Source organism: Necator americanus, chromosome X (assembly GCF_031761385.1).
Source record: "Necator americanus strain Aroian chromosome X, whole genome shotgun sequence".
NCBI lineage: Eukaryota > Metazoa > Nematoda > Chromadorea > Rhabditida > Ancylostomatidae > Necator > Necator americanus.
Genome location: NC_087376.1, coordinates 32240807 through 32260712, shown reverse-complemented (window position 1 = coordinate 32260712; position 19906 = coordinate 32240807). Strand labels below are relative to the sequence as shown.

General features: G+C 37.5%; 1 protein-coding gene across 2 annotated transcripts; it reads left to right on the top strand.

Moving 5' to 3' along the window:
• Positions 1-1073: 1073 nt before the first annotated feature.
• On the top strand, positions 1074-19906 carry RB195_026120 (uncharacterized protein; the record flags this gene model as incomplete). Of its 2 annotated transcripts, XM_064214532.1 has the most annotated exons (51): positions 1074-1246; positions 2481-2490; positions 2612-2679; positions 2763-2841; positions 2897-2947; positions 3751-3851; positions 4566-4696; positions 4794-4897; positions 4971-5062; positions 6156-6277; positions 6372-6483; positions 7458-7535; positions 7598-7705; positions 7771-7852; positions 8044-8118; positions 9437-9529; positions 9614-9746; positions 9840-9961; positions 10034-10160; positions 10296-10394; positions 10486-10565; positions 10622-10771; positions 10870-11021; positions 11264-11449; positions 11670-11693; positions 11743-11799; positions 12018-12168; positions 12366-12545; positions 12890-13057; positions 13126-13158; positions 13236-13348; positions 13408-13573; positions 14284-14441; positions 14508-14688; positions 14747-14870; positions 15113-15230; positions 15374-15455; positions 16155-16274; positions 16337-16426; positions 16511-16645; positions 16706-16796; positions 16850-16954; positions 17016-17172; positions 17231-17361; positions 17826-17896; positions 18154-18232; positions 18298-18419; positions 18525-18732; positions 18832-19020; positions 19083-19143; positions 19861-19906. In XM_064214532.1, 51 exons carry the CDS (start codon positions 1074-1076, stop codon positions 19904-19906), a joined length of 5688 nt encoding a protein of 1895 aa, XP_064070412.1. The 2 variants fall into 2 exon arrangements, with proteins under 2 accessions (XP_064070412.1, XP_064070413.1); XM_064214531.1 differs by lacking the exons at positions 1074-1246; positions 2481-2490; positions 11670-11693; positions 11743-11799.

Genomic DNA, 19906 nt, shown 5'->3' with positions numbered 1-19906 from the left:
CTGGAATAGGGTAATAAGCCCTGTTTTAACATTGAAGTGTAAAGGTGGTAAAGTATCAAGTTCTCCTGTTTTTTGTTCATCATGCAGTTGAAAGCGGGCAAACCCAATTCCTCTTCTCACAACGAAACGCAACGGAGACTATGCGCTCCTCTCTTTTTCCTTGATCTTATCGCTTTTTCTATCTACTTGCTAGATTGCTAGGTGCTCAAAAGCCTAGATTTATCTGAAATCTTGGAAGAGTTAGTTTATTTTAATATGCTTAAACAAACGAAAACAATCATTGGGCTAACAGTAAGATCAAATCAGAAAGGGACAAGTTATCACATTTTTTTCATCTGTAGTAGATTGTTGGAAATGTAAATCTCACCATGGAAGTTGTAGGTTTTCCAAAGGTTGTTCTGCGAAGAGTACCCTTGTTTCTGTTTGGTAAGTATAAGTTGAAGATGAAACTCAATACTTATATTGATTAGTGAAAAAAATTCTTCTTCCTTTTCTAACAAGCCAGATTAGTTTTATATCTACTTTCCATTTTTTTATAGCTAGTTAAGGCAATTTTAATATGTATTGTGAAACGAAATCTACATTATCGAGGTTCATAAACTATCCGGTAGGCCACTATATAGTGTTGGTGGTGTTTGCAGCAAACGAGGAAGATTTTCTTTGTGAAGAACTCCAAGCATCCAGCATTTCGCGGATGTCACATAAATTCAACTTCGACATACTGCTCAATGATACCAGCTCTATGTTCTCCGCATATGCTGTGATGCTGAATGAGCCCCGTTCTCAATTCTGTTTCCTCCACATTCATGCTGCCATGTTACCTTGGATTCACAAGCCATCGATCCCCATGCGGACATGCACTTTACAACGTTGCTATTATTCCGTAATGAGCTTCTCTCGTCTATATTCACATTTCCAGTACCATTATCGAATCCATAGATTCTCCTCGGAATCTTCATCCCTTCACATACCATGCTCACTTTTCATAACGTTGACATTACATTGGGGGAATGTCGTCATCGGTGTAGATCCAGTATTTTTTCGGAATTAAACTGATCACATATTTTTCGATGATGCCATCCTCTATAGCAATAGTTGAGGAGCAATCTGTGCCCAGCTACGTCGAGTGCCACGTCCTGGGGCAAGTAATTGTGCGCCGCCTTCCGGTCTCCGAAGCACCGCTGAAAATAGGAGCTCAACTTGTTTACACAATTTCCTCAATTCAATCTACGAGTGGGGCCATCCGGTAGTTATCGGTGTCCACCGCTTCGTCATGCGTTCGAGTATCTATGTGCTTGTGTCTAGCAGCAGAGTTCCATTTATTTTCCACCTTTTTTTCGCCGAGGAAGCGGCATTCCGTGCTAAATCAGAAAAATTGCGCGGTGAACTATCGGCCACACATGTAACTATCTGTTCTGATATAAATCGCTCTTGTTTTCTTCTTTACAATCATTTCCAGAATGAACGTGAATCCGGAGGGTAACCATGAATTTGGTACTAAGCTACACCCGCAAACAACCTTCGCTAAGTAGTGTTTACATCCATCTGTTTTCAAACCTGAGCGTTATTCTCCGGGGAAATCGTCAAGTGTGGGCGAAAAATTAGGAGAGATCAGTGGAAGCATTACTACCATCAGTAGTACCGCATTGTTTCGTTAACGATAGAAGCCCCGAGAACATTTTGTGTGGCTTGTGGGATAAAAATATAATTTTAAATGTGCGGGAGAAAATTTTGAATGTGGTGGAAAATGTGAATCGGCGCACAAATTCTAAATACTTTCAACCATAATTCGAGTTGAAGATGTTAAAAATAACAAGTAGACAACTATTATGCAGATTTTCTATCGCCAACTTATCACAATCATTAGTAAGAAATGCGAGGAATGTCCTCAGGATGAGCCACATGCAGAACTGCTCATGTTACCTGGCAGATTTTTTCCCTGTGACACCTGCATTCGAGGATGTTTGATTTGCTATGAGCATCTCTTTTTGTATTACACTTTCATATCTTTTGAAATATTTGAATTTGAACAAGTGTTTATTGATTATGTGATGCCTTTAGTTCTATTTATCCTCTGTTGTCAATTTTAACAGCATAGATCATGTTTCATTTTTTTTTTGTTTTACCCAAATTCTTCACGTAACGATCAATGTGCATTTATTGAAAATGCGGATAATTCCTCTCACAGATAAACTCAAGTGATCTCGCAAGCTACATATTTTGAAAGTGCAAAATCCTCTTCTAGGATGACGGGGTGGGGGCGGTATTCGGTATAAGCAGTCACGATGCCGCATATCGATTCCACAACAAATTAACAATTCTCTCCTTACGTTTATCACCTCGAGTGAATTACATGCGGAATAACGACATAACATCGATGTGTCTGTCGTCATTACCATGGCTTTCATTTTTAGACTGGAAAGCCGATTTTTGTGGATAATAAATACGCTGTTGCTTGATGCGCTCGCATTTTGATCCAGTCACCTAACGGTGAGTGTATTATTTTCGCCGTATGTTCTTCATATATTGTATTCTTCCAGTGCTTTGATGCTCTTTCTGCGATTTTTTTTTCTCAGAAAGATCTTTCTATACGAATCTTTAAGCGTTGCAGATGCTCCAGCAACCAGTTCCTGAACTGCGCAGTTTCCAGTCGCTTTCCAAATATGCGGGAGGTCCGAGGTGAGCGACGAATAAGTGAATTTAATAACTGACGATAATTTTGTGGACCGTAGGGAATAGGCTTGACTTTGCTTCAATTTTAGATCAGTTCTTGGACGCCGTACATCAAATGTTGCTACGCGCCGAATGTCCCAGACCAAAAAGCGGTTCGACGATCTCGAGGTAGTCGACTGAAGGGAATGTTTTTGATCTTTTCTGAAGATGAGTACTCTTGTAGGCAATTGGATCGGTCTGTGGTTCAAAGGAAACGGTTTCGGAATTGGGCAAGGTGAGCGAACATTGTGGTCTTGAAATACTATATTTGTTAGGTATCCTCTTTGCTTTTGGACATAACTTCAACTCCAAGCTAGGCTCCTTTCCTCCTGTTCAATGCTCTTTATATCAGAAGGAATCACTTCGCGGACTGCGTATTTCATTTCGGGATTCTTCTAATCCTGTGGTGATTTCACGGATAAATTCAACCATGTAAATGCATGCGCATTCGCTCGCGCTCAATCAGTGACTGCCAGCACAAAGCCTGATTGTGAATATCTACGGTCTCCGTTGTCATCAACTATTAAAACAAAATCAGAATTTATTCAGAGTAATAAATAATACTGAAACGAAGTGTTTGGAGGTTAATCAATCGTTTGGGGATCCTCCAAAGTGTTCGACTTCAGTTCACAATGTGCGAGGTTTATGACGTGTTTGTGGCCCACACAGTGACTTGCGGAGGCCAGCGCATGTGTCAACCCCATGTTTTTATCCTCCCAAACAAATCAGCCATCAATTTATTGACCACGGAGGAATCGGACGCTTTGGTGACCGTAGGAGGTTTTGAACTATAGATGCGATCCCAGAGAAATTTCTTACCGCTGCGCTACATCCACCCTTTATTCAGGCGGCACATCCCAAAGGAAGTGATCGACGTCAAAGGCCTCTTTATCCTCTAACGAGAAAAATCTGCTTCTTATTGAGATTGATCAGCTATCCGAGGAACTATCTTCATTTTTTAATCAAGAGCGTTAGAAATCACACAGTATCGCTCAAATATTTATTTGAAAACCTAAAAAAATCACTTGTATTTTTCAGCAGGGACCATCTTCCGAGCCATCCGTACAACGATGGGATAAGCAAGTGGAGTGGGGTGATGAGGAACGAATCGAAGATTTGGATGATCTCCCCTATCCAGGGTGAGCTTTTATTTGTTGCCGTGAAGCCAGAGGCTTTCTTTTTTTCCATTTAGTACAACCAGGTTACTAGTTCTCAGGAAAAATTTGCTATAAAAACGTGTCAGGAGTAGGGGTTTGGGCGAATAATCATGTCTATTACGGAATTCTGGAGTAGACTTTGTAGCGGAATCAGAGGACACCTATAATTCTAGTATTTACTTCAAATTCTATTACCGTCTGCATTAATATTCGTTTTATAATATAGAATTACATAAAATCCTTGAGCAGCATCAAATTCCATAAAAGAAAAGTGCATTCACAAGTTTAACTGCGACGCATTCTGTTATGAATTCTCAAAACAAAAATTGGAATCATATGTAAGTAGTATGGATCATCGATCATTTGCCGTGATACTTTGTATTCGGATGGAATATATGAGATGTGAGAGATTTGGGTAATTTTTTAAAAATAAGTATATGTGGAATGGGCCGCAACATGTGTTTCGTTTTGTGTACTATCAAAATATTCTCTCAGACTATTAGTATCATTATATAAAAAAATCAGTAGCAATAAAATTGGCTTGATAACATTTTCATTACTTTCAGCAAACAAATCTGTCATTTATCTCTTCTTCCTGTTTTTTTAGTGGAAAATTCCTAGTGTTTCTATGGTTTTACTTTACTAATACTTCATACGTCAGTTGTCACTTTTTTAAAAAGTGATCCGTGGGTTTAGTTTCGCCGAACCAGCACTCCGATGTTTAAAACAAGCTCAACCGCCACGATCATGGTGTCTGACACTGGTGATGAGCCCATGGTTCGATAGGGTAACAATGATCGTAATCCTCATCAACTGTGTAACATTAGGTTCGTCAGCATCATTCGTGATTCTTTATTCTCTTTTTTGAAATTTAAAAAAATCTTGAGTGACAACAATTTGGAGTATCTTATGTATAATCTGAAGGAATGTATCGGCCGTGCGATGACGGTCCCGATTGTACCACATATCGTTGCAATATACTCGCCTTAATTGATCATGCTATATTCGCTTATTTCGCAGCAGAAATGGTTAGTCAGAAAATATTGGTTTGGAACTGGAATTAATGACATCCGAATACTCCTATAATGCTTTATTATTCAGGTCATAAAAATTGTTGCTCTCGGCTTCACTGGGCCGGCTGCATATTTGTCGGACACATGGAATCGACTCGATTTCTTTATTGTTATGGCAGGGTATGTACAACAACAAATGGTCGGACCATTTATTAGAGATCGATACAAAAATCACGTATTAATTTCTAGTGCTACAACTTTGTAAACATATTCGGTTGATCACCTGTTAAATGCAGTTAGACTAGTTAGAAAATTTGCTGTGAAAAATTAAAATTTGACGCTTCGTTTGTTGTCAATATTTCTGGACTAACCTGCGATTTCCTCTGATTGCTATTGTTTGCCAGCGATCTTAACGAGTAGTAAACGCAGGACATTAGTAAACCAGTGTAATCTGTTAAAAACCGTCTGATTCCAGAAAGATATCTATATTTACATCGATTATGTTAGCGGCTGGTTAGTTTCTTCAAGTCTGAATGCTATATGTTAAGGTTGATAACAGTGAAGTAAAAGTTATGTAGCTTACCATGCCTAAATCACTCAGAACTTAATCGAAAAAATATCAGGATACTGGGAAAAGATCTATCATTCCTTCACTTTTACGTCTTTATCTCGGATAAAGGGCGTTAGCGGACATGTAATGAAGAAAATGTGCCTCTGGTCCTCTAACCATCAGAGCTCAAAATACGACACCTATCTTAATTTGTGTCCCTAAATCCGTTTCTGACGAATAAATCTGTCGAAACTTTCAGAATCCTTGGTAGTGGTTGAAATGAATTTTTAAATGAACCAGTCAGAAGCGCAGAGGTTGCTTGTTTCGAATACGCTTTCGGATTACTTGCTGGATAAATCTCCTGAAATGTTTCAATGAACTACTTGTTCTTGACAACAATACGAATTGTAAGTCTCTATTTAGGAAAATGGTCCGTTCTTTTAAAAGCATGTTTGAAATTTCGCTCTATTTTGTTATTTCTTCCCTTTTTTAATTATCTGCCAATGGTCTACAATAAATAATTCAGTCTTCGGACTCGATACTTGCTTAGAATGTTCCATAAAATCCACGAAAAAAATCCATAAAATCCACGAAATTCTCATCCGCAAAATCTGGATATCTCGCTTTGTTTTATCATCACATTTATTTCCAGTATCCTGGTCAATTAATATCACTCTCCTCTGTCCTTTTTTTTGTGCCAGAATGACCAATGTGACATTTAAGGATAACGGAGTTTTTGCTTCAAGAATATCTGGGCGGTAACATCAACCTTACGGCTATCCGTACGGTCCGAGTGTTGCGACCACTTCGAGCCGTAAATCGGATACCATCGATGAGGATTCTTGGCAAGTTTTCAGTTGTCTGTGTTAACTAAAATTTCTTATTTGACCGGAATAATATGTTTGTATTAGAGCATTTGTCAAGAAGTTTTTTTTTCAGTGAATCTTCTGCTGGATACACTGCCGATGTTGGGAAATGTTTTGCTGTTATGTTTCTTTGTGTTTTTCATTTTTGGAATAGTTGGAGTTCAGCTTTGGGCGGGTCTACTACGGTAAGTTCGTTTCTTCTGTCAATTTCCATCAAATTTTTGTTTTCTGAAAAGTTTTTTTTTAATATTACCAAATGAAAACTAATTCAGAAATGACTATTACTGTTACCTCCAGTTCTGAATGTAATTTTTTGAAGTTTTTTCTCTGGGACCTTGTTTTCTCCCGTGACATGTGACCAATTACTAAATAACTTCGTTAAATGCAGGTCAATTCGAGCTCTTCGTATAATATTTAGGACGACACCTATTTTGGTCCCTTGTTGTTTTTTAGGTTCAAAAATATATTTTGATCTTGCTTTTGAAGTTTTCTTTCTACTGAAGTCCAATTCATGAGCGAAACTTCTTTTGCTGCTTACTGAAGCATTTTAACACATAAAACTAAGAAAAAACGTGTTTAGGCTTGTATTATCGATAATCTTTAGAAGAGACGAACGAGTCAATGCACGGTGAATAATCAAATATGTAAGCTGTATCAAATACAGGGTATTTTTAAAAAAAATTCAGTGAAATGGCACCGTAAGAAAGACGCATAAATTGAGGACATGCAATTACCCAGATAGTTCGTTTTTTTTTTCGCAAACAGAACTAGGTTAGACATAGAATTCTACCAGTTAATCCAGTTTTTTCTGTAACATTTTTTAACAAATAACTTACTATTCTTCGGATGGCATAGATCTTTTCTTTCCTCACACATACTGAAAAAAAGAATAGAAATGTTAGTAGATCACTTCCCTCCATTAATGACTTTTTCAAACCGATACAATTTTCTTTTTGATTATTTCTATCGATCAATTTTTGTTTAATTTACGTTTACAAATTTGTCATTCCTATATGTAGATATGAAAGTTGAAAGGTTTTTTTAAAAACCTTTTTCAAGGTTTGTTGACTTTTTAATTTTTCAAGTTTCATTGAGCCAAATCTAATGTTTGCGATTCGAAGGAATTGCAGTGATGTAATTTTTACCGCTATTCGTTTAGAAACCGATGTGTGATCAATTTACCAAAAACTATATCGGAGAATCAGAGCGCACTATTCAATGATGTAAAATTAACCAGGTTTGTACCCAACCAATTTTTTTTAATATCTACTATTTATTTTCAGTCAAAAATATTTCTAGGTTTTATATTCCCGAGGATACCTCGTTAGAATACATATGTAGTCAAGCGGATGCAAACGGGTTGCACACCTGCTCCAACCTTCCTCCGTACACTGTGGATGGAGTAAAGTGAATAATTTGAATACTCAAAGCTTTCAAGTCCTACTTTTTTTTCAATCAATTTTTTTTCTTAGGTGCAATTTAACCATAGAAAACTATGATCAAATTAGTGATAAAGCGTGTATCAACTGGAATATCTATTACAACGAGTGCCAGGTCCTTTTTTTAATTTTTGTAATTTTTTTGTTTGTTGCATTACATGTGGTGTTGCTTTTTTGAGTATGTAAAAAATCTGACGGCTTGTCATTGTTACACTTATCGCGTTTTTTTTTTGGTTTTCTTATACTATTTCGATAGGAAATTGAATAATTTACGTATGCGGTACTGACTTCTTTATATTTTTTAAGGTCATGCAACGGAACCCATTTCAAGGCTCAGTGTCGTTTGATAATATAGGATTCGCATGGGTAGCGATTTTTCTAGTGAGTTACTCCCTATTGTCTTTTGTAGTACTTCAAAACTTATTCTCTACAATTTTAAATTATTATACCTCATTCCACATGTTACTTTTTCTTTTCACTACAATTTTGCGGATTTTGCGAGCTTTGTATCTCTACATTTCGATAGAACGGCGAATGGGTTAGCACTTTGCATGCATGAAAATCGATGAACGGGTCTATTCTGGATATCGTATTACCGGTTTTTTTTCTAAGTTCACATGGAAAAAAGCCGTAGAACTTTGAAAGCATGGATTTACAATTGGTCATGTTTTCGCCGTGTATCGAATTTCCTTACAGTAATACACTGGTGTGCAAAACTTAAGGACGAGATAGGTAAAGTAACATGACGTTCTAATAACTCGGTTCAATTGAATGAAAGTACGGGAGTATGTACCCGGATGTCTCTCAATCGTGCACGGGAGGGTGGGTTTCACATCGCGTTAAAGCAATGTACCTATAGCGCCAAATGGCGCCGGCTCCGCATCACGAAGCAGTTGAAAGGACGGTAAAAGACACGGCGCCAATCAGCGACCAGTTACGGTGGCAATGTGGTGGTGTTCTCCATTAGAACATGACCCGGAGACAACTCATAGATGACTTCAGACGGGAAAGAATTGTCGAGAAACTGGAAGATGAATGAGGATGAAGTGAAGTGTAAGGAGGAAGAAGTGTAACGAGAGCGCAGCCCAGGAGTTTGGTATTGCTCAGAACCTTATTTCTCGTGCATGGAGAGCGTTCCGAACCACAACCGGTGCTCCACAGGAAGGAGAGCAGGTGGTCAACTGCACCAGCAGATACCGCTACGTTGTGTAACACGCAAAAAGGGACCAACGTCTGTTAGGGCTGTTCGATGCGGTCGCGCATTGTCATCCATGAATATGAAGCCAGAGCTGAATGAACGCTTGAAAAGACGCGCATAGAAAAATGAGTACAGCGTTACAATAACGTTAACCGGTAAGCGTACCGTGTCCAGAAAGATTTGGAGGTATCATTGTTCGAAAAACAACTTTATCGTCTTTCCATCCTTATTTACGAAACAAACGATTGTTCTTTCTTCAATGAATTCATGGGTAGGGTGTTTTTCTGTTATATACCTCCAATGAGTTTTTTTTTTCCTGCTTCTCATCCTCTATAGTGTTTGTTCTCTCACAATTCATTTAAGTAATTCTTCATTTCAACATCTGCGGAATGCATGATTCTTTTTCTATAGGTCCTAGTTTTTTCTTCGTCTAACGGAGCATTTAGCTTAAACTAAAACTACCACTTCAGTACGTCTAAGGTGCCTTTGTAATTGATTTAGGTTATATCGCTGGAGGGATGGACGGATATCATGTACTATGTCCAAGACGCCCACTCTTTCTGGAACTGGATCTATTTTGTGTTACTCATAGTTGTAAGTCCTCTACAAAGTAAACAATATCTGAAAAACTTCAGTTGATATCATTTATTAGCCAAAAATTGATGTGAATAATTGCAGATAGGTGCTTTCTTTATGATCAATTTGTGCCTTGTTGTAATTGCAACACAATTCGCCGAGACAAAACGTCGAGAGACTGAACGAATGTTACAAGAACGAAAACGACTACAAAATCGTAGCCCAGACTCTATTTGTGAGTTCTCAGACAAAAAATTAGGGCACTGGTTGTACTTTTTTTTTTTAAATACATATTTCTGCTCCCTGTTCTGTTAACCTGAGATTTCAGCCGGAAGTGGAAGCGAACTCGGCGGCACCTCTTCAAAGGAGGATGGTGGCGATACAGTTTATGCGGCTATCGTTCGTTTCATTGGACATACGTTTCGAAAGACAAAACGTCATGTCAGAAGAGTCAGTTGTTTCTCACTGCTCAAATAAAACATCGCCTAGATATGCAAACTATAAAAATACTTATTTTTTAAGAAATTTAATGCGTATATGCAACAAAGACGTGAAAAAAAGAAGACAGAGTCAAAGAAGCGACGAAAGTCGAAGCTGGATAACATGGCGACATTGTCTCGAATTGAAGAACGCACAGATGAAGAGGATGGTATGTTGAATCACATATATGTGTATTAAGAACGAAATCTTTTGTTGTTAAGCTCTAGGCTTTAGGCTCTAGGCTAAAGTTACTTAATAAATAATTTCATTGAGGGTTAATTCAAAATTCAAAAGTTACTTATAGATGTTGACGCTGCAGCTGAAAATACCACGTCAAAAAAGCGATCACGTAAAGTCACCATCGATGACGAACAAGACAAAATTGGAAACGGTAGTGCAGCAGGTTCGTAAAAAATGAGAATATTGAAGCATATTCGTTTGGTAGTCGTTTCAGCTATATTTACTCTCCGAATAAAATATTAATATAATTTTAGGCCATGTAGGTCTTAGTACTACTAATAGCGATGAAAGCTCTGCTAGTGAAGATGTATGGTCTGAGAACGAAGAAGTGAAGGTGCTTACAATTTATAATTCCATGATTCCATAACGTTCTGGAAATAGTGTTTCCAGACAGTGACAAAGCAGCCACAGTCACCGTCCCGTTGGCGCTGGTTTCGGGAAAAAGTACGTCGCTTCGTCGTATGCGATCACTTTACACGAGGGATTCTTGTGGCCATACTTGTTAATACGCTTAGCATGGGAGTCGAGTATCACCAACAGGTTTGTTTTTCAATTTATACTATTCAAGTGTTTAATTTTATTTCCATTTCATTTACACGGGAATTATCAAGTTATAATTAATAATTCGTCTTTTTCAGCCCGAATTTCTCACCACAATTCTTGAATACTCCAACTTATTTTTCACGGGTCTTTTTGCGTTTGAAATGTTTTTAAAAATTTTTGCTGATGGTTTATTTGGCTACTTGTCTGATGGTTTCAACCTTTTTGACGGTGGCATTGTGGCGCTAAGGTGAGCTCCTTGAACTAAAATTATTAGGTCATTCTAAGGGTAGTTTCTGGTCGGAAAATCCAGGAGACGCCCGGCCTTATGCTGTGATTTGTTTAGAAGTTCTACTTTTTTCGAGAGAAAATTTTCCTCTGAAGATGTTAGCAGAGGCGCTGAACTTCTAAAGGGACCAAAATCTTACATCCGCAGTGATCTTATAGCCAACCCAATCAGTCTGTTCTGTATGTAAAAACCCAAAATTTCAGCGTTTTGGAATTATTTCAAGAAGGAAAGGGAGGTCTGTCAGTGCTCCGCACATTTCGACTGCTACGAATCCTGAAGTTGGTACGGTTCATGCCAGCGTTACGATACCAATTGGTCGTCATGCTTCGAACCATGGATAACGTCACTGTCTTCTTCGGTCTCCTTGTGCTGTTCATATTTATTTTTAGGTATATTTGAGGTTTTCTTTTTTTTCAGATGCTTTTCTCCTTTTTTTGTATTTTTAGTTTCTTGGTTACCATTTCATTCTTTCTAACCAGATTACGACTCCTCATGGATTTAATATCTTCTGTCACTTCAACTATACCTTTTTAGTTAATGCAGACCTCTCTTCTTTTTTATCCCACCCTTCTATACTTCCCAATCCTTCCCAAAAATAACCCCTTCCAGTATACTTGGCATGAACTTATTTGGGTGCAAGTTCTGCAAGGTGGAGGAACGTCTGTTGGGTGGTCCGTCGAAGAAATGTGAACGAAAGAATTTCGACACTCTACTCTGGGCGCTCATCACTGTTTTTCAAGTAAGTCTAGCCAGACCTTGTCAATACTCTCCCGAACGTGTTGTTCTTACATTGCAATCCTCATGAAGTGTGACAAGTATGTAGCATTAACCTGGAAGTGCATGTAATCTCCTAATCTAGACCACCACTCCCTTCGTTCTGGACGCCTTTGATGCATCCATGGACGTATCCGGAAACATCCTTGTGTGTTGTGTCTGTGATTGTCGTTGTGTTTTCAGTACTCTAGGAATGGTGCTTTTTGGTTGCAAATTTTGCAATCACAAGGAGACTGAGTTAAAATGTACATGCCAGGAGATATCCAATAATGAATGTGATTGTGATCGTACAAATTTCGATTCATTTCTTCATGCGACTGTTACTGTATTCCAGGTAGGATGCGAATAGTTTTGTTCGTGTTGTTAACTACTATTTTAGTTTGTTTTGTATTCTGTGATTGTACAATGTGTTTACACGTTGCAGTGCATTTGCACGTTTGAATTTTTCAGTAAACTTAGTTCTAAACTAGTTTGTTTGTGAAATTTTTCACAAAAGATATGATGTACATATAGTGATGTTCTGAATTTTAGATTCTTACGCAAGAAGATTGGAATATGGTGCTTTTCAATGGCATGGCGCAAACGAATCCTTGGGCTGCTCTTTACTTTGTAGCACTTATGACATTCGGAAACTATGTGTTATTCAACCTTTTGGTAGCCATCTTGGTTGAAGGATTTCAAGAGAGTAAGGAGGAGGAGAAGCGGCAACAGGTGCTCTTCGTTGATTTTTTTGAGGTTCAAAGCTATGAGTTGTTTTTCTTAAGACATATGAAGTGATTCCTCGCAGTCTACTGAGGTCTTTCTTGGCTCTATAAAAAAAGAAATTCTCAACATTGTTTGGGCCATTTGAACATCCAGATTTGATAAAATTATAATTGTGAAGCAGATTCATTACTCACACTGATATGTTCATATAATTTCTACTTTTTTTCTGATGTTGCTTTACCATTTCGAAAATCAGAGGAAATATGAACGATCTAGAATTCATTGGGCGTAGTAAGAAATCCATCTAAGTATCTAAGTAAGTAAGTATACTACTTAGGAATTATTTTGAGGAAGAAGATGCGAAGAAGAAAGCACAAGAAGAAGAGGATGAACGTAAAAAAGAACTGGAACTATTGTTAGCAAGATCCACATCTCCAGCTTTTCTTAATGGTACACAAGGTGGCGGGGATTGTACATGTGTGCCGAAGCCTATCCTCCCTATACGAGACGATCATGAGGTGCTATATCAAATAAACATCTCACAATCATTGGAAGCTACCTATTTCTTAATGATTCTCTTTTTAAGATCATTACAAACACTCCCGATGGGCAAGGATTGGTGAGAGATTTTTATTTTTCGCTGTGGAATTTACATTTTCTTTTTTTTGATTACGGTAATATCGAAACCATTTGCAGAGTTCAACTGCTGAGAAGGATAGCAACCTTCAAATACCACCAGATCGTCGAGTGGCTCTCGCGCGCCATTCCTCGCCGATTCACACGCATGACTACGAGGACGGGGCTAAAAGGCATTATCAAATCATTTAAGAAGTTATTTTTTTAAAAATAATTCTTTAAATGTATGTAGGCTAAACAGACACACATCATTAGTCCTTTGTGGCCAGAACGGTGGACCTACCCACCGACAGCGTATCCACAGTTGGAGTGGATTATGTCAACATTTCAATCCACATTGTCCAATCCACGGTCGTCGAGCTCTTCTGGAGACATACGCCCGTGAAAAGTTCATCGAGGTAAGCGCAGCTCAGTAATGATCACATTGAAAGACAGTGGTTTTCTTCTGCATGATTGCTACAAAAAATGCTATTATCAACGTAGGGCTGTTGAATAATTGCGGGCGAGTAAAACCATTTCTGCACTCTTTTTAAGGATATGCAGGAATACGTGATGTATACGGCTTCAAAATAAACGTTAATGTGTTTTTTTTAGAAAAATCATATAAGATCTTAAATCTTTGAGTTTTTTACACGTAAAATGACCCAATTTTCCAACTATATCTTTCGCAAGTTCGAAAATTTCAAACACACTTTCTATCAGTGCTAATCCTGCAACCAACTGAACTTTCTTCTGTTTTACACCTGTGTTGGATTGCAAAAAAAAAATCGTTTACCATGAACCGAAAATGCATGTCGAACTCAAATTTTGGTAAAAAAGTAGTGCGGATACTTTCTTTACATGAAAATTCTTGGTTGACCTACTTATGTGTGTTTCTAATTTCCGCAACAATAGTGTGTTTCATCCAGAAAGAATGATAATCTTTGAAAACATGAAAATATCCGAATGAATTGCATTTCCGATCCCTTTTAAATAACGCTACTTTCCTCTAAACATCCATCAGCTCAATTTGGGGTTACATTGCCTTAGAACTCCACTCATATTTTTGAGTTCTTAGCATCCTAGAATTCGCTTAAGATCCAAGTAAATTTCTGCGCTCTTCATTTAGGCAAGTCAAGAGTTGAAGCAGGCGTTAGCTGAAGAGGAGAGGCGGAACGAACAAAAGCAAAACACCTGTTTTCGAAGATTCCTACGGAAGACTTGCCTGTACAAGAAGGCTGAGTATTCATTGTTCTGTTTTGGGCCTAAAAATCCTTTTCGGATCAGGTACGTTGCTGAACAGCAGAATAGGGATCAGATGAGTAAGATAATCCTTTAATTTTTTTTCTTAAGATGTTTACAACTTACGCAAAAGAAGTGGTTCGATTATTCTATTCTCGTATTTATTGGAATAAACTGCATCACTCTTGCCATGGAAAGACCGTCTATTCCACCTCAAAGCTTTGAACGAAAATTTTTGACTTTTTCTGGATATGTTTTCACGATAATATTTACCTTTGAGATGGCGTTAAAAGTAAGTGCTTAGTTTTCATCGTTGATTTATTTCATAAATAACACGTTTCTACTCTTAGGTTATTGCAAATGGTTGTGTGCTAGGTCGTGGGGCATATTTCAAGGATGGTTGGAATATTCTGGATGGGATATTGGTTATCATTTCCCTAGTAAATGTGCTATTTGAGCTGTTTGCCACTGGCGGTAAGAAAAGTCTGCATTGTCTGGTTTCATTTCTACATTTTCCAGTAATTTTTTAAAGGAGGAGAAATTTTCCACTTTCTCACAATACGTTTCTCAACCATGAATAGCGTTTTTTAATAATTGCCTTCGGATAGTGTCCGCTTTCGTAAAGCATAAGACTCTGATTTTTCATAAGCGATGTAACTCTCTGAAAACCTGATCCAGGCGCTAATGTACTGATTTTAAATTGACACTCACTTCAGATTCTCCAAAAATCTTTGGAGTGATTCGTGTGTTGCGATTATTACGAGCGCTTCGGCCATTACGTGTGATCAATCGTGCGCCTGGCGTCAAACTTGTTGTTATGACATTAATATCGAGGTAAATAAGAGATTCCTAGACTTTTTGATAGTTCTCTATGCTGTCGCCTATTTTTTAGAAGCTAAACAATGATACATATATAGCAATATTTGTCATTATTTTTGTCAAATAATATCTAATTCATGAAATTCCTACGTTTTTAGTCTGAAACCCATCGGAAATATTGTGCTCATCTGCTGCACGTTCTTTATTATCTTCGGTATACTCGGTGTGCAGTTGTTTAAGGTGAGCTGGCATCTATTATTTTTTTCTCAAGAGATTTACAAGAATTTACATCTGTTATTTTTTCAATTTACAAGAAATTTTTCTAAAATTATTCCATCTCTTGCACAAAATTTCGCATGAATAGGAAATGCATCTACGTCATTATACATATCCAAGCTGAACCAATGTGAACTCCACGACCTGCTAAAAAAACGTCTTCCGGCGTCGTTGGAAAACTTGCTTTTGTCCCGGTTTTATTACCACTTCTATGTACGAAAATTGGGAAACACGTAACTTCTGCTTTGACCCTTTGGATAACCGCACTTTCCAAGAAATGATCAATTATCGATTACAGCGGTGATATTCAGCAGCATACCAGCATCCATGAATGGATTTGGAAACTTCTTTGCATCAAAGCCGCCCTCATTCTTTGAACCAGGGTTGAGGCGTTACCTATACATTGATAGGAAATTGTCGATGTCCATCAGACATATTTTCTTTTTTTTTGTCTTAACTCGGGTCGCCTTTAAAACAGGAGAATAATGGCGAAGAAAACACCTGAAAATCGAAATTTTCCAAGTAATAAGTTTGAAAATCGAAATTTCCTGCAATGTAATAAATTATTTAATGGATTATTTGTATGACTATTCAGCTTCCAAGAAATTCTTCACAAATTTCACTTTATCTTCGTGTGTTAGCTATATATAATACAACTTTTAGGGTATGATGTTTCATTGCGTTGGACCCGACATTGCTAATGTGACCAACAAAGCTAATTGCCTGGAAGATTCACGAAATAAATGGGTGAATCATCGATATAACTTCGACAATCTAGGACAAGTGAGCATTCAACGCAATATATTATATCACATCTTGAAATATCAGGACGAGGCTTTATTAAGGCCCTAATGTCGTTATTCGTCTTATCTAGTAAAGACGGATGGGTGTCCATTATGTATCAAGGAATAGATGCTGTAGGTGTAGACCTTCAGGTATGATCCTTCATTTATAAATACGTTTTTTTTTCGTTGGTTTTTTTTGGAATGATTTATTTTCGGTAGTATTTTTTATTGTAGCCAATCGAAAACTACAACGAATGGCGTATGATCTATTTCATTTCATTCCTTCTACTTGTCGGATTCTTCGTTCTGAACATGTTCGTAGGAGTTGTTGTGGAGAATTTCCACAAATGTAAAGAAGCTCTCGAAAAGGTAGCAGTTCATATGCTATCAAAAATCTATGGAACCATCAAATTTTTTGAAATGCTTCAGGAAATGCGCGAGAAAGCCAGAGAGAAACGTCTACAAAGGAAGCTCAAACGGCAGAAATATGAAGAGAGTGTAGCTGGAAAGAAAAAGAAAGGTGTGTTTTTAAGCATTTTTATCCGATTCATCACCTCAAGTTGATGGATTCAGTGAAGAAAAATCAACCATACTGGCATAATTATGGAACAACGAGAATGTTCTTAAACGGTGTTGTGACATCGAAATATTTCGACCTCGCTATTGCCGCAGTTATTGGTGGGTTCAACTCGTTTAATGTTGATCAGGTCGAATATTCGAATATTATACCATCACACAGGCATCAATGTCATTTCTATGGCAATGGAGTTCTACATGATGCCAGCTGGTCTGAAGTACGTACTAAAAGCATTGAATTACTTCTTCACTGCTGTTTTTACTCTGGAAGCTGCAATGAAGCTTGCCGCTCTTGGCGTCAGAAGATTCTTCAGCGAGACGTGAGATTTTGTGGTGATTTTTTTCATGGGAGCATTCGGATGTTTATTCTGATCTCAGATGGAATCGACTGGATATGTTTATCGTCTTCCTGTCTATTGCTGGTATAATTTTCGAAGAGTTTGAAGCATTGGAACTGCCTATAAATCCAACAATCATCAGAGTCATGCGAGTGCTACGTATTGCACGAGGTTCGCTTTGATATTCATACTCCAGTAGATATATGAAATATAGTACCAGTTTCTTAACAGTTTAATCTGGAACCCTATTGATGGCTGCCATCGGAGAGAATCCCACAATCACCCACCATGTTACACCAGAAAAAAAAAACTAACAAACAGAAATCAAACGGCTGCAAGAATTATTCTAATAACAATAACTATTCTGACTTGTGATGACCATATGAGGACTTGGCGCTGACACAGCTAACTCCTTAAGGCCAGCATTCCACGAATTTGACGTGGAAATGGAATCCAGGGTAAAAGACAGAGATTGGGTTGTGGATGCGGAAAGGAGGAAGAGAAAAGATTAGCGCAGTTAAAAGAAAATAATCCATTAAAACATAATTTCTTTTCATTGAACATCTTATTGTTTAAGAAATTTTCTTTCATTCGTATAGGTTCTCAAGTTCCTTTCTTTATGACTCTTTTTTCAGTGCTGAAGTTGCTGAAGATGGCAAAAGGTATTAGATCGTTGTTGGATACCGTAGGAGAAGCGCTTCCACAGGTAAGGATGTATTTGTTTTTTGTAAAATTAAATATGTATAAAATTTAAATAGAAGAAGAACGAATGATTTGCTCCTACAATTGATGTTAGAATGTCTCTTTTTATTTTTTCTTTTCTTCAATTTTTTCTTTTTATTTTTTCTTCAACTTTTTTTTCTGAGAAAAAGAGAAAATCTTCTTCTTTTTTGAAATTATTTGCATTGACTGAGAAAGCGTTTTATCAGCTCGTAATGTGGTTTTTAAGCTGCTAGCATTTAGGTAGGAAATCTGGGATCGCTTTTTTTCTTACTCTTCTTCATTTTTGCTGCCCTCGGAGTTGAACTATTTGGAAAGCTTGGTGAATCTATTGCATTATTTGCTACAATTACCTTAATTGCTTCAGCACGTTTTCATCTGTTCCAGAATGTTCCGAGGATCATCCCTGCGACGGTCTGGGAGAACATGCACATTTTAAGAACTTTGGCATGGCTTTTCTGACACTCTTTCGAATAGCAACAGGTGACAACTGGAATGGAATAATGAAGGTGATCTTAAAGCGTTTCTTTTTCTAAATTTCCTCCCTTTATTTTTAATTATTTTCAATCCGCTGGGCAAATGAAAAGCTTATTTCGTAAGAGTGTTGTACTTAGGACGCTCTCCGGGACGATTGCGATTCATCTGATCGTTGCGAGACAAACTGCTGCGTTGATCCTATTCTTGCTCCATGTTTTTTCGTAATATTCGTCCTGATTTCACAGTTCGTGCTCGTTAACGTTGTCGTTGCTGTGTTGATGAAACACTTAGAAGAGAGCAACAAACGTGACTCCGAAACAACTGACGCTCCTGAAGGTGTTCCAGGTAAGGCGCTGCATTGAAGCCATGAACATTTGTTTTTCTTGAGCAGTTGGAATAAAATGGACGAAGCAGGGTACATGTCAAAATCCCAAATTCTTCAAGAAGTGGAAAAAGAAAAAGACACCGACATCGAGGACGGTAACACCGAGAAAGAAATTTCGATGAATACACTTGAGCAAGAATTGATCGAAGTGGAACATCGAATTGAAGAAGAAATTCGACGACGAGAAAGCTGTTGTCATACAGAAGCTGAACTTCAACCTCTCTACGGCAGTAATGATACCTGTAGAGGTGGCTTATTCACTATTAATTTTCCAGTTATATGTATAAAAATTACGCTACAACAGTTCCAGAAGAGGAATGCGACTATGATGAAGACTTGTCTGTGGAACGCCCAACGAACGACTTTATTAGGTGTGTCTGTGTATTGTTCACGTAAATTGAACATTTTTAGTGATATTACTTATGGTGAGGACGGTAGATCCTTTTTTGTCTTTTTTTTTGCAATTTTCAATTCAAGACAAAAAAAATTGCTCCTGGTGAAATATGTTCTTGAATACATCACCTAAATCTGTCAGTTACAAACCGTTGCAGATACACTACTCCCTTATAGTTTTTAAAGGATTCATTGAAAACATTGTAGAACTTTGCAAATAAAACCGGAAATATTAGAAGTTGGTACGTTCAGAAACGCGTGGAAATTATATTGGCTTTTTGTTGATTTTGGATCTTAAGAAATTTAATCCATTAAATTGCTAAAAGGCGAATCCAACGATAAGATTTGATGACGAGATCAAACCAATCATCACTTCATCTTTTCTCGGTCCATTTCGGTCTTTCTTTTGTCCTAATATGTTTCAATATTTCAAAATATTAGTTTGAATTAAATGGTTTTTCAAAGATTCACGCGCACGATTTCCTTAAGAAGCTTAACGGTGTCTCACGTAATTATCAGAGGATATACTACAGCAAAATCTGATCAACGCAGTTCTGGACATAATAATCTGTAGAAGAAATTCATAAGATTATTTATTTCATAGTTTTGTTATTGATTCAAATAGGAGTGTTTGAAAACTATAAGTTTTTTTTTTACATAAATACTGAAGTGTTCTCTTATTTCGTTAATTCCAGACTAACAAGCGGGAATGTATCTCCTGGTTCGTCGCCGAAAAAGTGA